At 36.6% G+C, this 24,162-nt stretch overlaps 1 protein-coding gene across 2 annotated transcripts in view; it reads right to left on the bottom strand.

Annotated features, from left to right (window-relative positions):
- Positions 1 to 24,162, bottom strand: part of FIG4 (FIG4 phosphoinositide 5-phosphatase) — a 68,395-nt gene that overhangs the window by 17,058 nt on the left and 27,175 nt on the right. For both annotated transcript variants that reach the window (XM_040552493.1, XM_040552494.1), the window contains exons 13-21: positions 23,534 to 23,579; positions 21,782 to 21,930; positions 19,200 to 19,366; positions 11,851 to 11,989; positions 10,550 to 10,608; positions 10,098 to 10,245; positions 9,177 to 9,260; positions 5,200 to 5,395; positions 2,520 to 2,602 (exon numbers count right to left, since the gene is read on the bottom strand). In XM_040552493.1, the coding sequence (XP_040408427.1) occupies positions 2,520 to 2,602; positions 5,200 to 5,395; positions 9,177 to 9,260; positions 10,098 to 10,245; positions 10,550 to 10,608; positions 11,851 to 11,989; positions 19,200 to 19,366; positions 21,782 to 21,930; positions 23,534 to 23,579 (1,071 nt within the window). The remainder of the gene's footprint in view (positions 1 to 2,519; positions 2,603 to 5,199; positions 5,396 to 9,176; positions 9,261 to 10,097; positions 10,246 to 10,549; positions 10,609 to 11,850; positions 11,990 to 19,199; positions 19,367 to 21,781; positions 21,931 to 23,533; positions 23,580 to 24,162) is intronic.

Genomic DNA, 24,162 nt, shown 5'->3' with positions numbered 1-24,162 from the left:
GATCTCCCTGTCCTTATCTCAGCCCAAGAGTCTTTTTCATCATGTTTTCTCCTCTTGCTCTTCTGAGGAGGGAGCGTGAAACAGTGGTGTGATGGAGCTCTGCCAGCCATCAGTGTGAAAACACCACACCGGGCCATTTCCAAAATAACTGCAACTAACTTACATAGCAAAGGATACTTGGCAAATTGGCACCCATCTTCTAGTGATTAAAGTAAAGAACTGAAGTTAGAGATATGAAGTTAAAAACTTCATCAGAGGTAATGAGAAACATCCTCCTCAACCTGTATCAAGTGAACCATCTTCAAATTACACCGTACATAAGGAATAGCTAGAAACAGGAATTGCAAAGCACAAAAGAGTGCAAGAAAAGTAGCTACCCCTAAACAAAAGTTAACAGAAAAATAGTTTTTAAATAAGAAGAAAATTACTGTTTTTTCCTTAAAATGTTTAAGAGGATAATTAATAGTCAGGATTAATGAACTAAGACATAACATATCATCAAACCAGAAAAGATCAAAGTGAATTAGAATATCCATCACAAATTAAAGATGATTCAAATACTAGATACTCACTGCTATTACACATTAGAAAACAAATGCACACAAGCTCATTTCAGTGCATGCCTCCCAAGTATTCACTTCAGTATACACACGATGTTTATCTGAGATGACGTGTAGTTTTCTTGAACCCTTTTCAAACCCCATTAGTTCTACAGTCAAGCAGGTGTTTGAAACACGCGTTTGTTAAGCTAATGTAATTGATTTGCACTCCTGGTGTCTTGCATAAGCAATTGCTCTCTTGGCAACAGCATTCCAAGCCTTTAGGAAGTTACAGGGTCTTCAATTTGCCTTCAAGTTTCTCCAACTGATCTCTGGTACTGAATTCCCATTATTCTGACTAGCTTTCAAAGAAAAAGACTGCCACTTGGGAAATGATGTCCTTAACCAGGGAGTTGTATAAGTAACTTTTCAGTTCAATTCTAGTTGCAGTTCATCTGCAACTGAAACTATTCTAGTGAAACTATTCTGTGATATTGAGGAATGAATGTGAGAATAGCTTAAATACACATTTTTTAAACAATGGCATCACACAACTAGTGCCCTATATGGGGTTATGGTGATTCAGAAACAAGTGTTCCTGATACAACAGGAGTCACTCCCTTTTGTTGGAGAAGCATATTATTAATTTGCTCATTGCTCTGTGGGAGTTGGCAGTTCATGACTCCTGCAGGAGTGGTAACAACTGTCCTATACAGGACAAAAGTCCAAGTTACCCTTGAAATAAAAGCAGAAGTTTTTGTAGCTGCTACAATTTACTTGGAGCTGGGAGGTGACACCTTGATGCCTGCACACCAGCTCTCATCTCCAACCGCTCACAGTAAGCCAGCAGCTCCTGAGAAGCGACTGCACATGCTGTGCAGCATGCTGCCTCACATTGTAGCAGTTTACAACAAAGTGCAGGAACTGAGCGGGAACTTGCTGGGCCACCTGAAGAGCTGTGTTCTGTCTTGCAATATGCTGTACCTTACTCTCATTTCCTGTACGTATGGTTCGAGTTCATGAAACCAATTATTACAAATCAATGGCAGCATGATGCAGTTCAAAATGAAGTATGTAAGAGCACATTACTACACACACCACATTTCATGCTGTTCATATAGATTTATAAACACAAGCACATGTAAACCCACACACCACATATATTTGTGTGCTGTTACTTCATGCAACTTTGGTAATGCCAACAGCCAAAGTCTCTTCTGTCCTCTCCTGAAATTTACAGTAGAAATACCTGTCACCTGAATATCCATGCCCCTAGAGTGTGCTGCTACCTGCTTCCTCTATTTTCTCAACTTTATTGTCCAGAGCCTATATCAGATTTAGCAATGGCCTCAAAGTCTCCCTATAATTTGCACTATTTCGTACTTCAAGCTTGAATAGTCAAGATGTTTCAATAAAAAAATTTGCTATTAATCAGAAAAACATTTTTCCTTAGGCATCAAAAGTCACACAACTATTTACATTCAAGTAAAATGTACAGTTAACACATAACTCTATGAATAAGATATGTTAAAAAAAACACTTCTGTTCTTTTGTATACATGTTTATAGAAAAGGCTGATTCAATTCTGATCAATTTGCATTAGTGTAATTCAGTATTTGAAAGAAAAAAAGGAAAAATCACAGACTACATAGTTTAGAACCAAGGAACCACTCCGAATATGGAATTTGCTTATTAATTGCAAGGAATATATTTAGTATCAGGTATTTCTATCAAAGTATCTTTCATTTGATTTAAGTTCCAAATTCTGCATTTGGAGACATATGCATTACTTCCACTGAATTTAGAGTTGACACAGACATCTGAAAATGGTTTGATTTTAAAAAGTAGCACAGTATTTGGATACATCCAAATATGCCTAGAATTTATAATTTAAATAAGCTTCAAAGAAGCCCTTTTGGCAAGCTGTATTTAACTAGCTTCAGTTATCTTTTAATGATTACAGCTGGAAACTTATCTCACCTTGTGTATATTTTGAGATCATCTTCTGAAGGAACATCTGAAAGATTAACTCCATACATATCTTTGGTGGACTGAACCACATTCTGGAACATAGTAAGAACAAACATTCAGACCAAGGATACTGTAACAACATCCAAACACAAATTTGCTTTCAAAAAGAGTTATTTCTAAATCTGAAAATAATTTTAAAAGTTCTGGCAAAACCAAACAAGTTTCTCATATACATAGTAATGTTAGAAAGTTTTCTTTAAATAAAAATCATTTAGTAAAAAAATTCTTCAAGACATTTGTTCAACAAGAAAGTAAAGGATTTTTGAAAGATTTACATCAGAGAAAACAACATAATCAGGAAAATAATTTATATTTATAGGGCATATAAAGATGTATGTATTAAATTCTGTTCTGTGTTGAGATTTAACAAAGAAAAAAACATGTTAGTTCAGAACTTGCTTTCACATTTCCTTCTGTCAATTCTGAAATAATTACAATCTTCAGTAAAATAGAAAACTATTTTTATTTTATAAGTTACACAATCACACCTGTCAGCTATAATAAGGAGCCAATGCACATATAGTACTTAGTATGTCAGTGTTGAACTGAGGGGTTACTGATAAGGCACATGCAATTGCAAGACTGTCAACTATAAAAATAGCTTTCTTTTAGTTCAAAAAAAAAAACAGAGTCAAAGAAGCTCTTCAGAAAGGTATGTCCTGATCAGAAGAATAGAAGATTTTTATTAACTTCTGGGAAGTATGAATAGGAAGGAACTAGCTGGTTCCACATCCCCCCATCCCCCCCATACAATTCTCTGCTTTACAATTGCTGATGTAAAAAATACCAAAATTCAAATTGCTGACCAAACATCCAACTGTTCTGCAATAACTATATATACTCAAAAATGCACCTAAGAATATAAGCTTACAGATATCAGCTCCTTCACACACAAAAACACCACAAGCTGCTGCTTTCCATCCAAACTTCTGGTATTTTTGAATACTATAATATACAATCCATTTTCACAAATGAGAAAACAGTAAAGTGCAGACTGACACTGGCTAGAGTGTTAGTATATTGTCAGTTTAGCTAACAGAGACACATAATAGAATATTTTTAAGCTTACGCTTTTAAGTGCAGTCTTCTTCTAATTTAAGCTTAACTGAAAAGTATGTCTGGAATATTTTTATGATTTACCAGTTCTAGAAAATAGACACTTATTTAATCAACTAGATAGGTTATCATCTTTTCACTGTTGTTTTGCTTCTTGTTAGGTTATTACGTTCAGCCATCAAGCTTTGAAACTCTCCATTATAGGTCTTCTTTTTAAACTTTTTAACTACAAGTATTGAAACAACAAATAATTGCCACTGCCAGAAGAATAATTTCAAAACTTTTCTTGAAAAACCTGTATTTGATGTTCTCCTTAGCCTAGTAATGGAAAAACAACTCTTCCAAAGCTAAATGAAGATCAGCTGGTGAATGTATTATAATCTAATGGGTAACACAGTCTTTAAGATTACTAATTTATGTTTGACTTCTGAACAAAAAGCTTCCATAAACATTATGCCCTAAAAAATAATGCATCTAATACAGGCTTTGTACTTTTGAAGAGGATAAACAAATTTACAATAGCAGGCACAGACATTAATGATAACACAAGTTAATTGCTAACACAGCCTAACTGAATAGGTAATCCTTTTCAGCATTGCAATTTTAATGAGCAATGATGAAAATTAGCAATGCAAATTATGACTAAAATTTGATGCATGAAAAGGTGCAATAAAATGGAAAATATTTCTTCACATGCATTAATAAAAATCAGAATATTTCACCCAATTGTAAGTTATTAATATTCAATATTAACTTAAATCATATTTTGTGTTTACATGCATTCATTGTTCATTTAAGCATCTTAAAAAGCTAAAAAAATGTATCTTAGGTCTCAGTGTTGAAGTGTACTCAATACTCTGCATGCACAATTGCACCTATTATCCTGCCACTGTCTTCAACCTTGGAGTTAACAGTCAGCATAGGACCAATGTGACAAAATGGTAACAGTCATTTTTAGAATTAGTTTTGTTCTATTGTTTTTGACAATTCAGAGAACTTCATCAGGAAACAATTTAAAACTCCACAGATAAATCAGGGTGAAATTTAGTCAGATTGAACATTAATTTACAGTAATACCCACATGAGCAAGTACCATCATTCAAAAGGAGGAGATTTCTAAATGAAAGCGGTGGTCTGAGGTCTCAGGACCTCGGATCTGTACCAAAATGTGAGCTAAAGCATAGTAAGGGATGATGATCCAAAGTGCACTACTGCTTTGAACTACCACACTAACATAGATATATTTTATACGTAGTATTATGGACTACACCTGACCTGAGTCTCTTTCAAATGCCATAGGTTTTAAACATTGTTTTCCTTTCCTTATGTATGTTATTTTCCACTTTAAGCTGTGTGAAATGTGCAGTGTAACTGAAGACTCTTAAATGAAAATGAGAATAGCAAAGTTTTATAACCAGCTTTGCTAATGCTGGAGACCTTTTTCTCTTAATTTCTCTGTGTTTTACTTCTGATTGTTCTGTAATATTTACTGTTTATAAAAAAATTTTTTTAAGGAAATGTGAACTTGAAGTTCATGGTTAGCTTTTTTGCCCACACCACAATGATTTCTTACCTCTGTGATTTTTGTGTTATCTCCTGTATCAGTCACCTTTACTGGAGTAGAACGCTGAGAAACAGCTCCTTCATCTTCTTTGTCTGTCCCAGAATCATCTTCAGAACTACTTGACACTGCCTCCTCACTTGGGGGTGGCGGAGCACTAGCAGCAGTTTTGCGCTGCAGCACAGTTTCTTCTCTATTACTTTTGTTCCTATGAAAGGTAGTGTGTATTTATGAAATCAGAAAGATATTAATAGCAAGTACTTTAAATTCCTAATTTTGATTACTACCTTACTGGGGGAAAAGAGAAGTTCTATCCTCTGGAGCAACTTGTTGCTCATGTTTTGAATCCCCTAATTGTTTTGTTTTTCATCAATCTCTTCTTATTCCACAGCATTTAAAGAGATCTCACTGGATTAAGACAGCTTTTCCGCACCAATTCCCTGGCTCTCTATTTAAATCTTTCCCCCATACTGTCATATTAATATATATATATACACACACACACAAAAATTCATTGAGACATTAACAAGTTTGATTTTATTCTGGGAAAAGGTTTTACTTGCTGATTAATATTATCCACTTTGCTAACTTTCTTATTCTCAGGCCCCAAATCTTAATCACAACGTCATTTTTTTCCTCTTCCTTCTCCATACCTCTTCCCCTCAATTTAGTTCCCCCTCAGCAATTCCTTATGGGGCATGTATTTCTGATGTTGAAAATTTTAGTCACTATAGAGATGCCTTATTGTAAGATGCAGCATCTATATTTTAGGAAACTAACACTGGGTTTAACTGTACAAGCTCTGAAAGGTATGCATTACTTAACCCATCAGAAACTGCACCCTTACATCCTCTGTGTCTTTTCCTACTGACTGAGTGTGCCCTTTCCTCTCAGAATCTGTCACAGGCTTTCAGGGACTCTGGAGGAAGAGGGATTGGAAGGCAGGTAGTGAATGTGTTTATACATAAATCAGTTCTGGAAACAGGGATTAACATCTTCTCCTTGTTCAGGTGACCGTCTATACATACTCTAACATTGCAGGTGACTTACCCTAAAGGAAGACCCTAAAGAAAGACAGAAGCACACTTAGAGGCTTTCACAACAACATGCAGTTGGATGAAAATGCAAATGGTATTTCAGGTTGCAGCTCTAGTGTTCTCATCAGCAAAGGCATGGAAGTCTCCAGTGTCTCTTGAGCTTTAGTGGAGCACTGTATGACTGTCATATAGCTGTACCTTTGCAGTCAAACTCTTACAGTGAATTATCCCTGTAGTGAATTAGCTAAACTTTTGTATTTTAGTTATACAAATAAACAAGCGAAAGAGTCCTCCCAAAGGTTCTTGATCTGAGAGCACCCTTTGCCCCACCCCAAGGACATTAATACATGAGAAGAACTCTTAAAGCTGGAACAAATGTGTTAGGGGGGAAAAAAACAATAGAGGTACATTTAATTTCTGACTCGGCAGAGACTGACATCTCCTTAGATAGAAATTTACATAAAGTTATGAAGACATACTCTATTCTCTTTAGAGAAAGTTAAGGAAGTTATCTTCCCTGCTTTCAAAATGAGGTGAAGGTCACAGGAAAAGAAGTTCTTAGGAAAGCTGAAGAACGAAGCAAGTAGCCAAACACTAGTAAGAGTGATATCCCCATCCCACCGCCAACACACACATGGCAGAAGGCCAACATCTAACTGTCCTAGGGGACCAGAACACTGACAGATGAAAACAGATTATCAAATTCTCCAGAAATGTCATAATAAATCAGAAGATGCTGAAAAAATGCAAGACAAAAAACCACATCTAGCAGCCCTATAAAACAAAAAATAAAACTCCACTTATTCTGGAGAAACTCATTATGAAGAAGTTATCTAGACATGAGTAAGTCATTATTTTCCTTTTTCTACAGAGCTGGTCAAGAGCCAAGTACCAGCATCTACCAGAACGCCTCCAGTACGGTGGAGGAATCAGAGAGGTGGACATTGTACTGCAAAAGTCTGGCCTATGAAGAAACAAATATAATTCTGGTACCATGACCCAATAAGGACACTGAGGCACATGTGCCACATGTCAGGAAAAACAGACAACTCCACTGATAAATGTTATGAATTTACTGATGTCATTATTACCATACTATAAATAAGGTTGTTTGTGACCTAAGAAAAGTGATGATACCATCATGTTATTTATTTTTTTTAAATTGTGAAATAGCCTCTATAGGAAAAAAAAAATCTTAAATGAACCACTTTTTTTGCACTCAAATCCATTAGACCATTACTTCTCTTGAAACAGGTGTCTTGGAAAGATATCTGACAATGAACAGATTGAAAAAATTGGTGAGAAAAGAGAAGAAAAACTTGGATGTGGCAAAGCTAACAATTCAGTATTATAACACTCAGCTACAAACTCCTTTACTGAGAATGATAGATTGCTGTGTCAGGCAGAAATTTCGTAGCATTTCCCTAAATGGAAGAGTTGGGGAATATGAAATTGTAGTAATAGAAAGACCAGGGGTATAGAACTATATCCAAAACGTACAACCCTGAAAGTGCTGAGGAACTCATCTCACTGGCAGGATTCTGTTCTCAGAAGATCTCATTGCCTGCCTGGACTATGCTGGTGAAGTTTATACCCTGGAAAGGGCATTGCAGGACAAATGGCTAGACTTTTTTTCTGGAAGCTGCTTGAAAGACCTGTAGACTAGAAAGTTGCTAAGAAATAATAGGAATAACTTACTGTTGCATGCATTGTTGCATTTAGAAATAAAATCTCTTTCCCATCTAAAGGGCTAAATATCTGTAAGGTAAGGTGGAAGGCTGAAGCCACATTTTACGCCAGGACACTAGCCAATGCATGGGAAGCCTTATGAGAAATACCCAGGGATCATGGCCCTGGTCCAGCTATCTATCTTGTAACAATCCCTCAAAGTCACAGTGGAGAGCCTGAAGCAAAGAGCTTGAGAAAGATATGAAATGGTTAAGTATTTCATGGTATATCTGGACAGAAGTTAGTCCAAAATATGACACTATACCAAAGGAGAAGAATAAAGCTTTTTTTCAAAAGCACGCAAACAGGCACAGTTCTTAGAAGAGGTAAATTGTATAGCTATCAAACAGTCTTTCTGCTTATTCCCAGGGAACATTACCTGTATGAAATCAGGTTCTGCTAGTGATAAGCATAGACTGCTCAACATTTATGGACAGTGAGTCTCTCAGGGTCAAGGCATGACAGATGTTATTTATGAGACAGTCAAATTTTATAGCTTGTAACAGAACGCAAAGTTTTCAGAAGAACTTACAACATTGTGACGGCACAGGTTTAGTCATTACTGATAAAAGGTTTCCTTAATATGAGGTATCTAAGAGAGAATGAAGTGGTTCCGGAAGAGTCCCCACAGCTCTTACGTGATATGGCAGATCAAACGCAATGATGGAATCAATGAAGTAACGATGCGAGACCAGAATGCAAAAGCAGCTACATGAAACATTCATTTGTCCCGGTAAGTGTTGTGGAACTGTTTTATATAATTTTATATAAATGTTTTTCTGTAACATTTTTACTTTTTTGATCAAAAACTATGCTGAAATAGTCAGTTACTGCTGTTTCAGGATATGTTCTATTTATACAAAATTTACTTGTAAGGCAACAATGATATATGGTCCATCTCCAACAGAGAATAAAAAGTTGACACCAGTACCAAGAGATGATCAAATTTTAACAACTTCTGTATCTTCATTCTAGAGAAAATTACCTTATGGGTTTCACTTAAATAGAAAAGATTAAACAATCTGAGTAAAGAATTCCCAGCATCAAATACAAATCATGAATTAGATATGATTTTCAAAGCATACATTTCTACAGTATACCATTAATGATTTTTTATTTCTCATGTCACAGAGTATATACTACACAAACACACAGTGTTTATATAATTTGCATTACAATTCCACTATTATTGAACCAAAACAAAATTTTCTATTTCTAACTTACCCCAGCACTGATTTTCCAGTTTCATCGGGTTTACGAACAGTAAATGGGCTTGGATCAATCCCCATATTCTTAGGCATAAAATCGCTGGCAAAAGAGAAAAGAAAACCTCACCATAAGCAAAATTGAACACACACACACACACACAAAAAAAAAAAAAAATCTGGAAGAACTACTTCTAATATTTACCTTTGAATTCAAAAAACATATATATATGCATGAAAAGAACTTTGTCATTACAAGTTAAGGTCATGTGCATATAAAACCCTACATATTTAAAAAGTTTTCCATAGCATCATTTGGTCTCATGAAGCTGCTGCAAACATTACCACTTGCCATGGAGGCTAGAGCAATGGCATACTCCTGTACTGATGAAGCCCTGTGACTCATATACATTGTTTTCAAAATGCTGCCAACACTCAAATTGGGTCAAAAAGCTACGTGAAGCATAATCTGCCTGGAAATCATTAGCTAAAGCATTATTAAGATTACGCTTAGAATATCCATCTGGTTGCTGCCAACAAAAAAATTATCAAGCCAACTCTGAGAACCTGGTGAGCTAAAAAAAAAAATTTAAAAATTGTAAAATGCAAGCAGAACAATTAAAAAACAATTACTTTGAAGGTAGCCTCCATGATCTGATGAGTCCACAAAGAAAACCCATTTCTCAGACTACAAATGCCCTTATATTACACACTCCATAGTGAAAATAATTGTAAATTTAAGTGCTATCTTAACACAATTTTTCAGCACTAATTTTCCATTTTAGTATTATGGCTTAGTTTCTAAGACGGCTAAATTTGAAGATTCAAAAAAAATCTAGCGCGTTATCTAGGTTTAAGCAAATGAATCAAATGCTTAATTAATTCACACCAAATCAATTTTCAGTTCAAGATTTACACTCCCAAAACATCCCAAATATACCGTGTAGAATTGGTCATTGCCAAGCAGAAGGTCTCATCGAAACTGCTCAACTCATATGGCCGAAAAAACTCATTATGGATATCAATTTCCTCTTCGTACTTGTGGAATTTCTTCACTGTCAACTTGCGTCTGTTTTCAGCACATGTCACTGGGGAAAAGAAAAAAGATACTCTTTTACTAACAGTTATTGTCTCTGCAAAAATCTAGGTAAACAGTAGCCCATTTATGTATCCACCCTACCAGGCATTTTTCTACAGTCTTATTCCCTCTAAGACAAGAAAATATGATATGAAGGAAATGCAAAGCACATCTTTAATAAATACACATTATCAACCACCATAATTTGATTTCCCTTCATGATGACAATTCCTAATAAGATATCCTCCACAGTATCCCAGAGAAATAAGACACTGTAGTGTCTACAGTAGAGAAAGAGCAAATACAGTTCATACCTTCATCAAAAGGAAGAGGTAAATGCTTCAGCACATCAGTGGTCCACCAGTAAGTATAGCTGTACAGGAAATACAGACAGAATTGATACAGAAGATCTCATCTTGCATCCAATCTAAGGATTTGCACTTAACAGTTATCTAACAATACAGTCTCATTGGTAAACATTTCCTTATAATCAAGTGGAAGTACATAATTATCCTTGGATAGATGCTCTCAACAATAAGCTATCTGCTTATTACATGGAGATGTCATTTTGTTCAGATGAATTCATTTTGACATACAATAATGTCCAGAACCAGTAGGCAACAAAATGAATGTTGCATGTTTCATGTCTGAACTAGCACTCAGTTACATGGCTGATAGGAGCTAGCCTCAACAGAAGCCTCAGGAGACAGGAGAAAAAGACTAAAATTTAGGAACTGTCCTATCATGATGGGTTAATGGAACAAGCAGCCAACAGGGACCATATGCACAGTTTAAACACTTCGACTCATCCCCAGACAAAAATCTAAATGCAGATATTTGCATCCACCATTAGTGATACAGAGCTTTACAACTTGTAGAATGAACAGAAATGCAAAACAACAAAATCCATAAAATGTATGTAGCAAAAAGCCTATACTATCCTTATTATTAAAATGAAAAAACATTTTTTTAGACACAGTATTTACTTAATGAAATCATTCCACATTCCAAAGCAATCAGTCTAAAAATGACTTTACAGTTTTTAAACTTCAGCTCTATTATTTCTGTATATTACTGTGCAATTACAATAGGATGCAATTGAAGGAAAAAAAGTCTTCAAAATAGGCCAGACATAGCTGAAAGGAAGGTAAAAAATGATGGGCTTCCTGGCAAGCACAGCAGCAGACTAAGTGCACTAGACAAAAATATACTCGAAGTTTATGCTCATAAAAATACCCAACACAATACCAACTTAATACATGCAGCCATCTAAACACACCTGTGTACAGTTTACTAAGACATTGCTAACTGTATTTCAGCAACACAGTGAAGCACTTCACACCGAAGGACAATTTCATACAAAATGAAACTTCTTTTTTCAGTACAGCAGGTAAATAACTTATTAAAGCAAATCCTTCGAAACACCAACGTCCAACACTTCTGGTAATCTCTTGTAGGTTTTTTTTGTTTGTTAAGTGTTTGTAAAAGTGTAAAAAAACAGTAGTTAATTAAAAGAACAAGTTTTCAACAAGTTGACCAAATTATTTGGTTAGCAGCATGCATTTTTAAAATTTATTAGAGCAACACTAAATGAAAAAACAGAACATCAAAATACCTTCGCCTGGTCTGGGACAGACCGAGGGTGTTCTTGTGATGCAAATAAAAATCAGTAGGTAGTTCCCAGAGATGAGGCTTCCCTTCCGTAGGCTTGAATACTCCCAGAAACAGATTGATAGAGTCTTGCCTGTCTGCATCTGTTAGACAAGAGGTACACTTAATGGCACGGCAGAGCTCAAGCCCATTCAGGCACAGCTGCTTATTTGTTAGATTTTCTCCTCACAGACCACACATGTATGTCCTAAGACTCCCACAGGGACCTCTGGACTTCAAACAACACAACGAAACTTCATTTAGACTTGAGTTTCTGCCACGCTGCAGTGCACATGGGGCTGATTCCAGCGCTGCCTCTTTCCTTGGCTTCTCTAACAAGATTGAGGCAGAAGCTCCGCCTGCAGCCTTAGCAGAGGTAAGATCTCATCCCGCAGCTTGATCTCCGACCTCTGCATGTACGTGCATGCACAAAACAAGTGCATGCATTTAGACTCGTTCTAGACAGCAAGTCTGATGAGGAGCGGCTGAGGGAGCTGGGGTTGTTATGAAGTCAGATATCAAACATTCAATAACAGAAGAGTAATTTCATGAAATTAAACAACAACCAATACAATGCACAAATTTCCCTCCACAGACAAAAATTATGAATTCTTTGAGTTTTTCTGAGCCAGAACAGTCAGTAAAATTATTATACTTTATAAACACCTTTTAAAAATTTGGTCTTTTGGATTGAAATTATCAAAAAATGCATTTCTATCACCTAAGCTTCATTTGCCTTATTAAATTAATTAGGCAAATACAAAATCCAGCAGTTACAGGCCACTGTAGATGAAACATGACAAAAATGTTGTTCATCTACATCTTTGAAATCTCCCTCACTACCTGGCTGCAGATAGGATGAGTTATAACAGATATGAGGAAATACAGGAGTCGGGTGAGGGCTTGGGGATGGTGAACTGTGAGGGCGACAACTTTGCAAGCAGACGTAGAGAAGCAGAGGACGCTTACATGGAAAAGATCCTCAGGTATGGGGGAATATGTGGAAATTGAGCTCTACTTAAGCCCTGAGGAATGAGCATGTGGAAAGCTCTCATCTCCACTTCTGTTGGCACTTCAGCAATCATCGGACACGGAATAGTTCAGACTAGAGAGGCACTCTGACAGTGTTACTCCTTCAGGTCCCTCCATGTTTCAGAAAGAGTATTATGAGAGATGAGTATCCCTTTAGCAACACACTGCATCAAAAAGACAAACTGTGAATTCTCAGTGTACCAAAAAGTAGGTAAAATAATCAACAGAATCCACAAACCAATGGTATGACACCAACATTTCAGTCAACACTTCTTCCCCCATGCAATGTACAGTGCTTTTACAGGGAATTCAGACACACAAGTAGCTGACAAATGAAGCGCTATATAGAAATTTGGTGGCAAGATTATAGAATAGTATGAAACTTTACAGCAATGTGCACATGTTGGGGTCAATATTTGGATATGGTATCTTCTGTATTAAGCAGCCACATGGTGAAGCTGGGCAGGGCACCAGGAAAAGTGAAAGAAAGGGGAAAACCCTTGATCTTTCTCCACATCCCCTCCCTACTTAGAGGGCCCTTCACCCAGAATCTGGCTTTTTCTTCCTTTTCTCTCCACTACTCCTTCCAGATACTTTTATTGTCCCTTCAAAGCACGTTTGCAAAAAGATACTTATTTTACCTTCTTTCTTGCTGCCCACCTTTATTTTCTTAAAAGGATCAACTTACTAACTCTTCTACACAGTAACACTCAAAGCATACATAATCCCTTACGGCTTTCAGAACATATTGTTTCTGCAAGACAGTGTCACAGTTTAACAAAGTGTATTGGGTTTACATGGCAAGAGATGCTGCAGGGGTGAGAGGAGACCAGCGGCAGCCCCATGTCAGAGCAGAGCCAGCTCCAGCTGGCTCCAAAAGGGCCCTCCTGCTGCTGGCCAGAGCCAAGCCAGTGAGTGATGCTGGTTGGGCCTCTGCGAGAGCAGATTTAAGAAAGGGAAAAAACTCTGCTGTGTGACAGCAGCAGGGAGAGTGAGGATTGAGAAGCAGCCCTGCAGACCCCCAGGTCAGTGCAGGAGGAGGTGCTCCAGGCATGCAGCAGCAGTTCCCCTGGGGCCTGTGGAGAGGCCCCTGGTGGAGCAGGCTGTCCCCCTGCAGCCCATGGGTCCCACATGGAGCAGATCTCCACGCTGCAGCCCCCCCGTGGAGGAGCCCTCAGCAGAGCAGGGGAAAAGAGTGACCATGATGGAGCAGTGGAGATGAAGCGTTAGGGACTGACCACAGTCCCCATTCCCCATTCCCTGCACCGCCTATGGGAGGACATAGAAGAAAGTGGATTATGGGTGGAAGGCGTTTTTAGTTTGCTTTTAGTTCTCATTGCTCTCTATTGTTACAAATTGGCAATAAATTAATTTAATCTTCCCTACACTGAGTCTGTTTTGCCTGTGACAGTAATTGGTGAACCATCTCCTTGTCCTTATCTCAACCCATGAGCTTTTTCATAGTATTTTTCTCCCCCTGCTCTGTTGAGGAGAGGGAGCGAGAGAGCTGTGTGGTGCTTGGCTACCTACCAGTGTTAAGTCAGCACAGGAAGATACAAGCAGAAGATGACGAAGACCAGGACCTATGCAAGAAAGCTATGGAAAACTCAGTAAAAACATCTTTTTTAAAGAAAAACTTGTTAAGGACACTGACTAATAAAAAGAAAGGAAATGTCAAAAGCAGTAACATACATCTTTCTTCCTGATAAATTATTTAGTGGTTTAAAGAAAGTGCTTAACAAAATCCAAGAAAGCAGAGAAGTTCCCACCTTGAGCATAGAAACTGGAGGAACCCCAAAGACAAAATTAATTAACTGGTTAATAGGTTGAACCTGGTGTGATATGCAAACACTGAAGGCAGACATATGCCTTTGTTCATTTACCATTGTTTCACCTCCCACGAACAGAAGGTATTCTGAAATTGTTAACTAAATCAGAGTGAAACAACATAATTCAATTAACAAACTATGTCACTACTTATATGACAGATGCTAAAATTAAATAAAACAAAATGAAATTTGTTCTGTGAAAAACAGCTTGAATCTAAACCCACACCAACTGAATTAACCACCTGTATGAAAAGGTCTATGGCAGCAGTTCATTAAAGCTTTTTTACTTTTCTTCTGTACCAAACAGATGACTCTGCTGTTAAATGTTACTCTGCAAAAGGACACAAACTCTCTTTTGCATTAGTGTTTCAGCTGTACAGTTGTAACTATAAAGTAGAAATATGAGACATTCGTCAGAAAATGTCTTTCTACTGTTTTACTTTTCGACGCCTGATTTGAATATAGGTAACATATATGCGTGAGACTTGGGAAGCAGACAGTTAACTCGAAAGGAGACAATCCTTCCCCTCTTTACAGTCTTACTTCAAGGGTTGGACAATTTTATGATATATTTTGACCAAAAATAATGAAAGCTTTTGTCTTGGACACACTAGCCAGAGAACACAGGATATTGAGCTTTTCAGATCAATTTTCTTATCTAGGTGGAAAATCTCTTTTCAAAAATAAATAAGAATGTGTCAACGCACTGCGGAGCGCAGACAAAAGAGCAAACAGGTTTTCTTACTTCATTGTTAGCACTGAATGTTATAATTATATACAAGCAAGTAGAAAGACTGCACCGATTTTTCAAAAGATACTGCAATGTACGTGTATACTAGCACATTTTAAGACCATTTGAGAAAACAGGAACTGAAGGGGGATGTTTAATTCAATTAGCCAAAAATAATCTACTGCTCTCAATCTGAGTTTGCAACTGCACTACATGACAAATTACTAAATCATGAGAGATTCAACACAATTGGGACTGTAACATCCCATGACTAAAAGGGTATAGTAATTAAGTTTATTTTCATACAACACTAAAAGGTGGTTTACTATGTCCAGTCCTGTCTGTGGATAAACAGATTATTCCAGATTCCAGAAGCTTATTATGCATGTTGCAACTCCAGCATTTAAGTCTGTAATGTCACCTTACTTTCTAAAAGGCATAAAAGCTAGAAGAGTATTATTTGGAATACCATTTCCTAATTTTTCAATTGCAAACGAAAGAAAAATGTTAGAATTCAGATAATCAGAACACCTGCCAGAGATGGTTTTGAAGGAACATGTAATTCTTAGCTAGATGACATTCTTATTTTTGGTACAACTTATTTGTTTATAGCCAGGGTACTTCCAACAGCTGAATTCCCAAACTACACTGTACCATCTACTTTTTTCAAATGCTACATTTAAAAACATGCATGCTAAAAACAAGCATGGGAAAAAAAAAAGGTCAGAATTTTTGCCTAAACCTGTAAGATTTTTTCAAGTTATCTTAAAATTCATTGTCTCATATTTTTATAAGAAAAACTTTGGTTTTCTTCTATGCTTCAGTTACTAAACTGATCTTGAGAATGTTTTTTAATTCTGCACTCTTCTATTATATAGGAAACATATTACAAATTTATAGATACAAAAAAACCTATAGGAAAGATAAGCCACAAAAGAACTAGGGTCTAGCTGCACTTGAAGTTATCTTTCTTAGAGTCTAAGTCTTATCTACTGCATCAGTATCTCTGGGCAAATCACTTTACCATTACATGTCTTACTTTTCCTCATCTGTACAACTTAATTACAAGTGATTATCCTAAGAGCTTTGGGGTCAACAGAGGAAAACATCTTCTTAAAAAGTGAAAATTACTTTTATAATCACATTTTTTTACATAAATAAACAAAGCAAGAGTGGCTAAGTGGCATATTTAGGAGGCACTGTTAGCAGGCCATTTGTAATCTTGTTCTGAATCTGATACCCTGTATGACTTCAAGCAAGTCACTTTCAGTGACTTGTAAAACCTTCTGTGCCTGTTTACTACTGGTAAATAATAAGGATTAAAAAGAAGTTTCTCACATCAGAAACATAAAGAACCGCTGGCTCACAAACAGGATAGCTTTTAGAGTTTTATTTTTATTTTAAAGGGTATGTGATGGATAATGACAGCAGAATAGCAAATCAGAATCTTCTAAAAATCCTTCCTTTACATCTGCTTTCTGAGAACTTCAAGACTAAAATCATCTCTCTTCGTTTGTCTCAGTAACAGAGTTGGAGATACCACTTGAACAGCAACAGACAGTGCTGGAGAGTGAACCTTTACATATCTCTGAAATTAATCATTTAAAATTTCACATTAAAAATGCAGTAATTAAAATAGAATGTTGCTTTTCAACACCATCTTCAAACACAAGAAATGCATAAAGCACCTAAAATATTTGGCTCAAATGAGATCAAATACCAAAAATGTAAGTAAATTGGTGAAAGTGTGCAGAAACTTTACGAAAGTTTCAGTTGTCCTACTGACTTTGGAGAAGACTAACATGTTTGTGTACACAGCTACAAGTTTGCCCTTGTGACAAGATAGAATGCAGAATGAAAAAAATCACTCCCCTTTTTTGTAACACCTTTTTCAGAACAAATTCTTTGATTATGAAAACATGCAGTTTTGACTATACTTGAAAGCAGACCAAGTCCTCAAATGATGATCTGGAACTCTGCTAAAGCTTGTTTTCAAAAGCTTTCATCTAACCAGTTCAGTGTCTGCCATAAATACGAACAGCTTCAGAGTTCACAGAATCACACAAAATATTTAGGGTTGTAAGGGACCGCCGGAGGCCATCTGGTCCAACCCCCTGCTCAGGCAGGGACACCCAGAGCTGCTTGCCCAGGGCCATGCTCAGGCAGCTTTTGAAGATTTCCAAGGGGGGAGACTCCACAACCTCCCTGGGCAACCTGTGCCTGTGCTCTGTCACCTGCACAGTGAAGAAGTGCTTCCTCATGTTTAGATGAAGCCTCCTCTGTTCCAGTTTGTGCCTACTGCCTCTTGTCCTGTCACTGGGCACCACTGAAAAGAGCCTGGCTCTATCCTCTTTGCACCCGCCCTTCAGGTATTTATACACATTGATGCGATACCCTTAAACCTCCTTTTCTTCTTCTCCATCTTGCACTTACCAGAACAGGTGATACTGCAAGCATGCTTCCTTTCGTTCGTAAGAATTGATGAAACCATACCTTTACTGCTGCAAATAATAAGTGATTCTAACACTGAAATGAACAAGCTCTCCATATCTCACTAATCTGAGCAAATATGATATGCAGATATCATATGAATTACATTTAGAAACAATACTTTAAAAGCTGTGTGCTCACGTTTTGTCACATAAACAGAACTGTCACTAACAAAAGCAGTAACTTCAGCCAAAGGAACCAAAGATTACACAAGTGTTTTCAGCCAGAGCCCATCTCACAGTTTTAAAGTTAACTTAGTTTCTAAAAGTCTACTAGAAAAAATTACAACACTGTTCCCTAGCAGTGAAGCTTTCGTGACCAAAAGTAATAGGACTGACACAGTATTAAGAACACAGCAGCACTCAGTGTTTGCTGTCTTGACACACAGTCCTACACTGTCCTTGATTGTTCTTTTAGATCTTTCTCATAACTTCTAAAAACACTAGGCATTTTTAAAAACTTTTTGCATAAGATATGACTCAGTGTTTTTCAAAGGTGTTTCTTTTTTCATTTACGTCTTCTATAGCCAAGTAGAACTGTATGAATAAGTGACACATGCCAGTAAAGGAGCAAGCTAATGTTTTACAACTGATTTATTTTAAATAATAGTTTGGTGGGACTTGGTTTTTTTAATTCAATTTTATTTGCCTTTTCTACCACAGATTTAATAATTAGTAGTTTCTATTCACGCATAACAATTATGTGCATCAGAGCTTGCTTTCCCCAGAAATCCCACAAGCTATATCCCACATGACAGTCCCCAGGAGTATCACATGCTATACAAAATACTAAATTCCATTCTGAGAACTACTCCATTTGCAGCCTTCTACTTGTGCATAGAATTTATATTAGCCAGTGTCCTATTATTTTTTGAAGTCATTCTCTCCATCACTTTAATGGCTCTGTAATAGCTACCTGCTCCTCTGTGGAGCTGCAAATGTCACTGCACTGGCAGTTTCAATGCTACCTGTGTACATTTACTAAACAGTTCTTATATCAGTTCATTAACTTTACCAAATAAGGTTACATGATACAGCATACATTTGAATGAGATATGCTATAAAGATTCCATCAAATCATAATATCCATTTGAAATCCATCAGATTTTACCAAATTCTTTGGAAATCACAGTATAGAGAATCTCTGCCATAAGGTCATAGTACTGATTATTGAAGCATCCCATGATGTTTTCTAAATAATAGCTTAAAAGAAAGGACTTAAAATTAAATTTACCTGAGAAAGCATTACTATAATATCTTGAGAGTGTCTGCATAATGTCTTTGGAATGCTGAGTCCATGGAGCTATCTTTCTATAGGTTTTTACTCTGTGGACAAGCTGAGAACCTCCATATTGCAGAGAAAGTGTGTCTCCATGATCTTCGTACAATTCTTCAAATAATCTGAAGGAAAAGCAAAATGTGGCATCGATTAAACTGGTGAAAAGAGCTTTTAGGAGAAAAAAAAGAATAAAGTGTAAAATTCAAAATAACATTTAGAGGTAAAAGAACGCAAGAACTTTAGACATCTTCACACATCCAATTGCTTTCCTGTGTAACAAGCAATACCTTTCCTTCTCCTCAGTACTTCTTCCAGTTTACAAAAACAAGTATTTCATTAAAACATGCTATTTACCTGTTAACACTGAAACTTAAAGCTGTGTCTGTATTCTTTATTCAGATACATGTGGCAATTATATTCAGATATAATAACTACTAAGAAGGATTAGATTAAGATTTTCACTAGTTCATAATATATCAGAATACATCACACTACAAATAAATACTTCTGTAGATTCAAGGAGAAAATTAGCACATCTATTAGCCTGCAGGGAGAAAATAAACTGTATACCATCACAAACTAAGGTATTTTAAATGTGCTAAATAGGACAGAACACGCTAATATCTCAAGGCTATATTTTCTTTAAAGTCCACTGGGAATGAAGTTAGCATAACTTTCCAAAACCCACCTAATTATGATGGCTCAAAGTTATAAACAGAAGGAACATGACTGTCAGAAATGTGAAGGGCAGTCAGATACAATTTGCTGTAGCTGGAAAAGCATGAAGTGAGAAGTTAGAAAGAGTCAGCTGCTAAAATGAACAAGGAGAACTGGCTAAAAGCAACACAGTTCTCTAGCCTCAAGAAGTTGCCAGTAGCCTCCAAATTCAGGGCAGTCCAAATAACAAAAACAATCAAGAAGCAGCCCTAACAATGACAAAAATAAGACAATGGTCTCAGAAAGCAAGGCTATCCTAAAGAGATGGCACCCAGTCTAGAAGATAACAGACTGAATAAACACTTCTCAGAAATGGAGACTATGGCCCTGCCTGAGCAAGACAATGACAAGGAGGACATCTGGCTAGAATACGCTGAAAGTGTAGTCAAAAGAAGAAAACTAACATACTTATCACCCCCAACCTTGTGGAAATTAATTTTATTCCACATCAGTATAGCACCTAAGCAACAAATCATTTTCTGTAAAAATAAAACACTTGTCTAGCAAATCTTCTGCCCAAGGTCAACTATGAAAAGATGTGCTTAACCAAACCAAACACATTTGCCTCCATATAGTTGTTCACTGCTCATGATGCCATCCATGAGATGTTTCTCCAGTTTGTTTCTGTGGTTTTGAAGACCTGTCCATCTCCTCCTGATCCCCTCTGGTTAGAAAGCAACAGTCCCAATCGCCAAGTACCTGGGGGCTGCACAGCAACTACTATTTGTAGCAGCAGTTGCTTGTTCTCAGAGGTAAAGACGCGGCACTCAGCAGCAGGGACACGGTGTATGAGAGGTATTGCTAGCACACTGAAAATGCCTGCTGGCCATCAGGCAGAGGCCAAAAGCCACCACTTGCACAGTGAGCCAGCATGCTGCAAGTGAGATTGTTTCTGTGGCACTTACCTGCTTCTGGCACCAGGCAAGTGCCAGAAGCTAACAGAGGAGAAAGGACAGGAGCTGAAGGTACATCTCAAGAAAAGGGGAAGGGAGATTGAGAGACACACGTGACCCAGTGCTTTTTCTTTTCTAGAAATATACAAGTTACATCTCCATGTTCTAAAACTAACAAACCAGTAGACAAAGACAGCTATGAAGGTGTAAGTTTCATGGCCATTACTACAGTTATAAGGAATAAAGAGGCATCATCGCCTCACAGATCCTTACATGAATTTCCAAAGGGCATTCACAAGTTAAGTAGCTGTTTCCTCCCACCTCCAGAGCATTTAATTTAAATGCTGACTTTTTTTGTTTGTTTGAGGATGCTTGAAAAAGTGCCATTGATATTTGACTGGAGAGAACAGCTTTGCTGAAAATTCCTTTCTTCAATAAATCAAGTCGCACAATATTTTTCAAGTGAAAAGTAGGAAATAGTAAGATAAGATACAAATCAGATACAAAGATACTTCTATACAAATATTAGTTTGGCATTCTGCAGAAAAGCATGTATCTATTTCAGTTTTCATTTTTGGTTTACATTTTGCATCAAGCAAATTTGTGACTACTAGAGACTTTGTTGTTGTTATGTTTATTTAAGAGGGAAACTCTTCAGTCTAAGTTTAGGTATATAAAGAGAATGAAGTCAAGCAGTTAAGTTTTTTAAGAAACATGATTAACACGCCTTTCCAGAGCAGCAAACTTTCAATGTGACTGGATTTTCTCAAGATTTCAAACATGAATGATTTTTGACTTAGATGAATAAATATGAAATCATTGCAATAGAAAAAGAAATGCACTTGTCTTGTACACAGACAATACTTTTCCTAAGTCTCTTCACAAAAGAATAAAATAAAACTGACACACTGAAGTACTATTTCTTACCTAACAGCGTCTGTATCAAATTGTAAATTAGGTTTATCAATCAGTCCCAATGAGTAGAGCTGGTATGCCAAAGCACATTTTCCCACCATAAATTGGGCTGTGTTAGTACGATCTAAGCAGTCCACACAATTGGTTCGGAGAACTCCAGTCTGGTAAAGCAATCCAAATAAGAGAGATTTTTTTAAATTAAAAAGCTATTACACTCATGATTACTATTTTTTCCTGCTATCCTAAGACTTATGACATCTCACATACTAAATTTTATGTCAGTTCAAGCCTTGAACTAAAGCCTTGTTCAAAGACTTTTAAAAAAGCATTTAATTTCTAGCAATCTACATTACTACTGTAAGGCCTACTTTCAAACTATTCTTGCTTCTATCATCACACAAACTGAATCAGTCTTTCAACTCACAAACAGTCCTAAAAACTTACCTTAAAAAGACTGTGTTATATCAGTGGAGAAGGTTTGATTTTCAAATATGCTGTAACTACTGCATAAAAGCATGCCTGCTTGCTTTTGTTCTGCTGTGATGGTGCTTGTATTTTAAGCTTCCCGTATCTTAAGCAACATGTATGAACATTTTGGTCACAGTCATACACACTTTTATGCTCCTTGTACCTCCACTCTTCAATTCCATAATGCACACACAAGAAGTTATTGTAGAATATGAACAGCCGCTAGAAACATTTTAATATAGTAGCATGGGGGATTCTTTTACTCATATATATATAAATATATATATATATATATATATGGCTACATCAGTGCTAATCATCTAAACGTTTATTGTCTTAATAAAGAAGCACATTTTGGGTGTGACACAAGCTGTCTATCCCAAGACAAGACAAATCATGATTTAAATGCTAACGTAGTACTCCTATGGTGACAACCTCAAATGCTTAAGTTTAGAGAAAGAAAAAAAAATCATACCTCTAATACAGGTAAACCTGTAAGACTAGCATTAAAAAAAAACCCACAGCATTGATATGCCTCCTTATTTTAAAACAGACCAAATTCTAACTACTTTGCTGTATCTGCTCTTAAGGACCATATCCTAGTGTGTTCAGTTAGTAAAGGAATGGTCACATGCTTTCCAACTTACGTGAACTACAAAATAATGAATGGCAAGTCAAAAGGCATTGATGTTTCTCAAGAACACATCCTGTGTTCTGAGTATATAACCATAACATTCAAGTATTAATCCATTACTAAATAATTTATCACCCTGCATTTTTTTGACCTCAAAGCATTTTTTCTAGTTGTATTTTCTTTTAGTGGTAGTAATTGTAACAATGTACAGAATATTCCAGCAGTAGAGAAAATGCATTTAATCACCCATTTTCACGTGTGTGAATGTCAACAGACTTAAGTTGCTTATTCCTCACCTCTCCTATCTAATATTATATTATACAGATTTTTAAAAAGCTGGTGTTTTAACTTTTGCTACCCAGGTAGTACTACAAACTATTTAGTAGTGACAACTATTTTCAAATCTGAACATTTCTCAGACTACATTCAGCAAAAAATACAATTCCAGCAATTTTGTGGTACTATCCAAGAACTTAAAGCCTTATTTCCCAATTATGTTTCTCAGATGGCCTCCAATAACGCTGTTTACTATAAATATTACTTTAAGAGAGTAACCTGTGAATCACTAATCAAGTATTTATGTGAAGTGGTTTGCTGGTGCTTTTTGAGTGCTGATTTACATCACTACAACTTTGAATTAATTAAGTATATTATCTTAGTACCTGCAAGCGACCAGTGGAAACAACACAACCTCCCAGTTCATTCCACCTGAAAGAGAAACAAAATAGAATGACTTACAAATCACTAAAAAAAAAAGTTAACAGATCATACCATGTACAGATCTGCTCAGTGAAAAAGGCTGTCAATTAAAAAACTGCTGCAAAGCAAAACTGGTATCACTGAACAGCAGAAAGCAGTGAAAGCTCTGTGCATTAGTAAGGTGTTGCATTTACACCGCATGGAAAAAAATTAAATCTAGCCTTAAAGTAGAAATGTTCCTAAGCCATATAAAATATTTCTTTTGCTTCCTTCAAAAAAGAGTTTGAGCTCCACAAGCCTTGCTCAATGGGTCCCGAGTGTAAAAACAAAATGAAGTAGGTACAGTGCCAGTGACTGGAAGGTAGAGGCAAAACATTCTCTGTAGCACAAGCTGGTTGATTTAAATCTTGAATTCATACTGATTCTAGGCATACATACTATTCATTGTCCAGTTCTTGCTACTCTGTACAGGCACTAGCTGTACCCCAGAGGCAGGAAACACGGATCTGAAATTAATGACATTTTGAGGCAGAGGAACAGTTACGCTTGATGCAGGTAACCCCTGAACAACTGAATATTTTCAAGCTGGGAG

This window comes from Cygnus olor, chromosome 3 (genome assembly GCF_009769625.2).
Source record: "Cygnus olor isolate bCygOlo1 chromosome 3, bCygOlo1.pri.v2, whole genome shotgun sequence".
In the NCBI taxonomy this organism is placed as follows: Eukaryota; Metazoa; Chordata; class Aves; order Anseriformes; family Anatidae; genus Cygnus; species Cygnus olor.
Note: the sequence above shows the minus strand (reverse complement) of the source record. Positions and strands in the feature narration are given on the sequence as shown.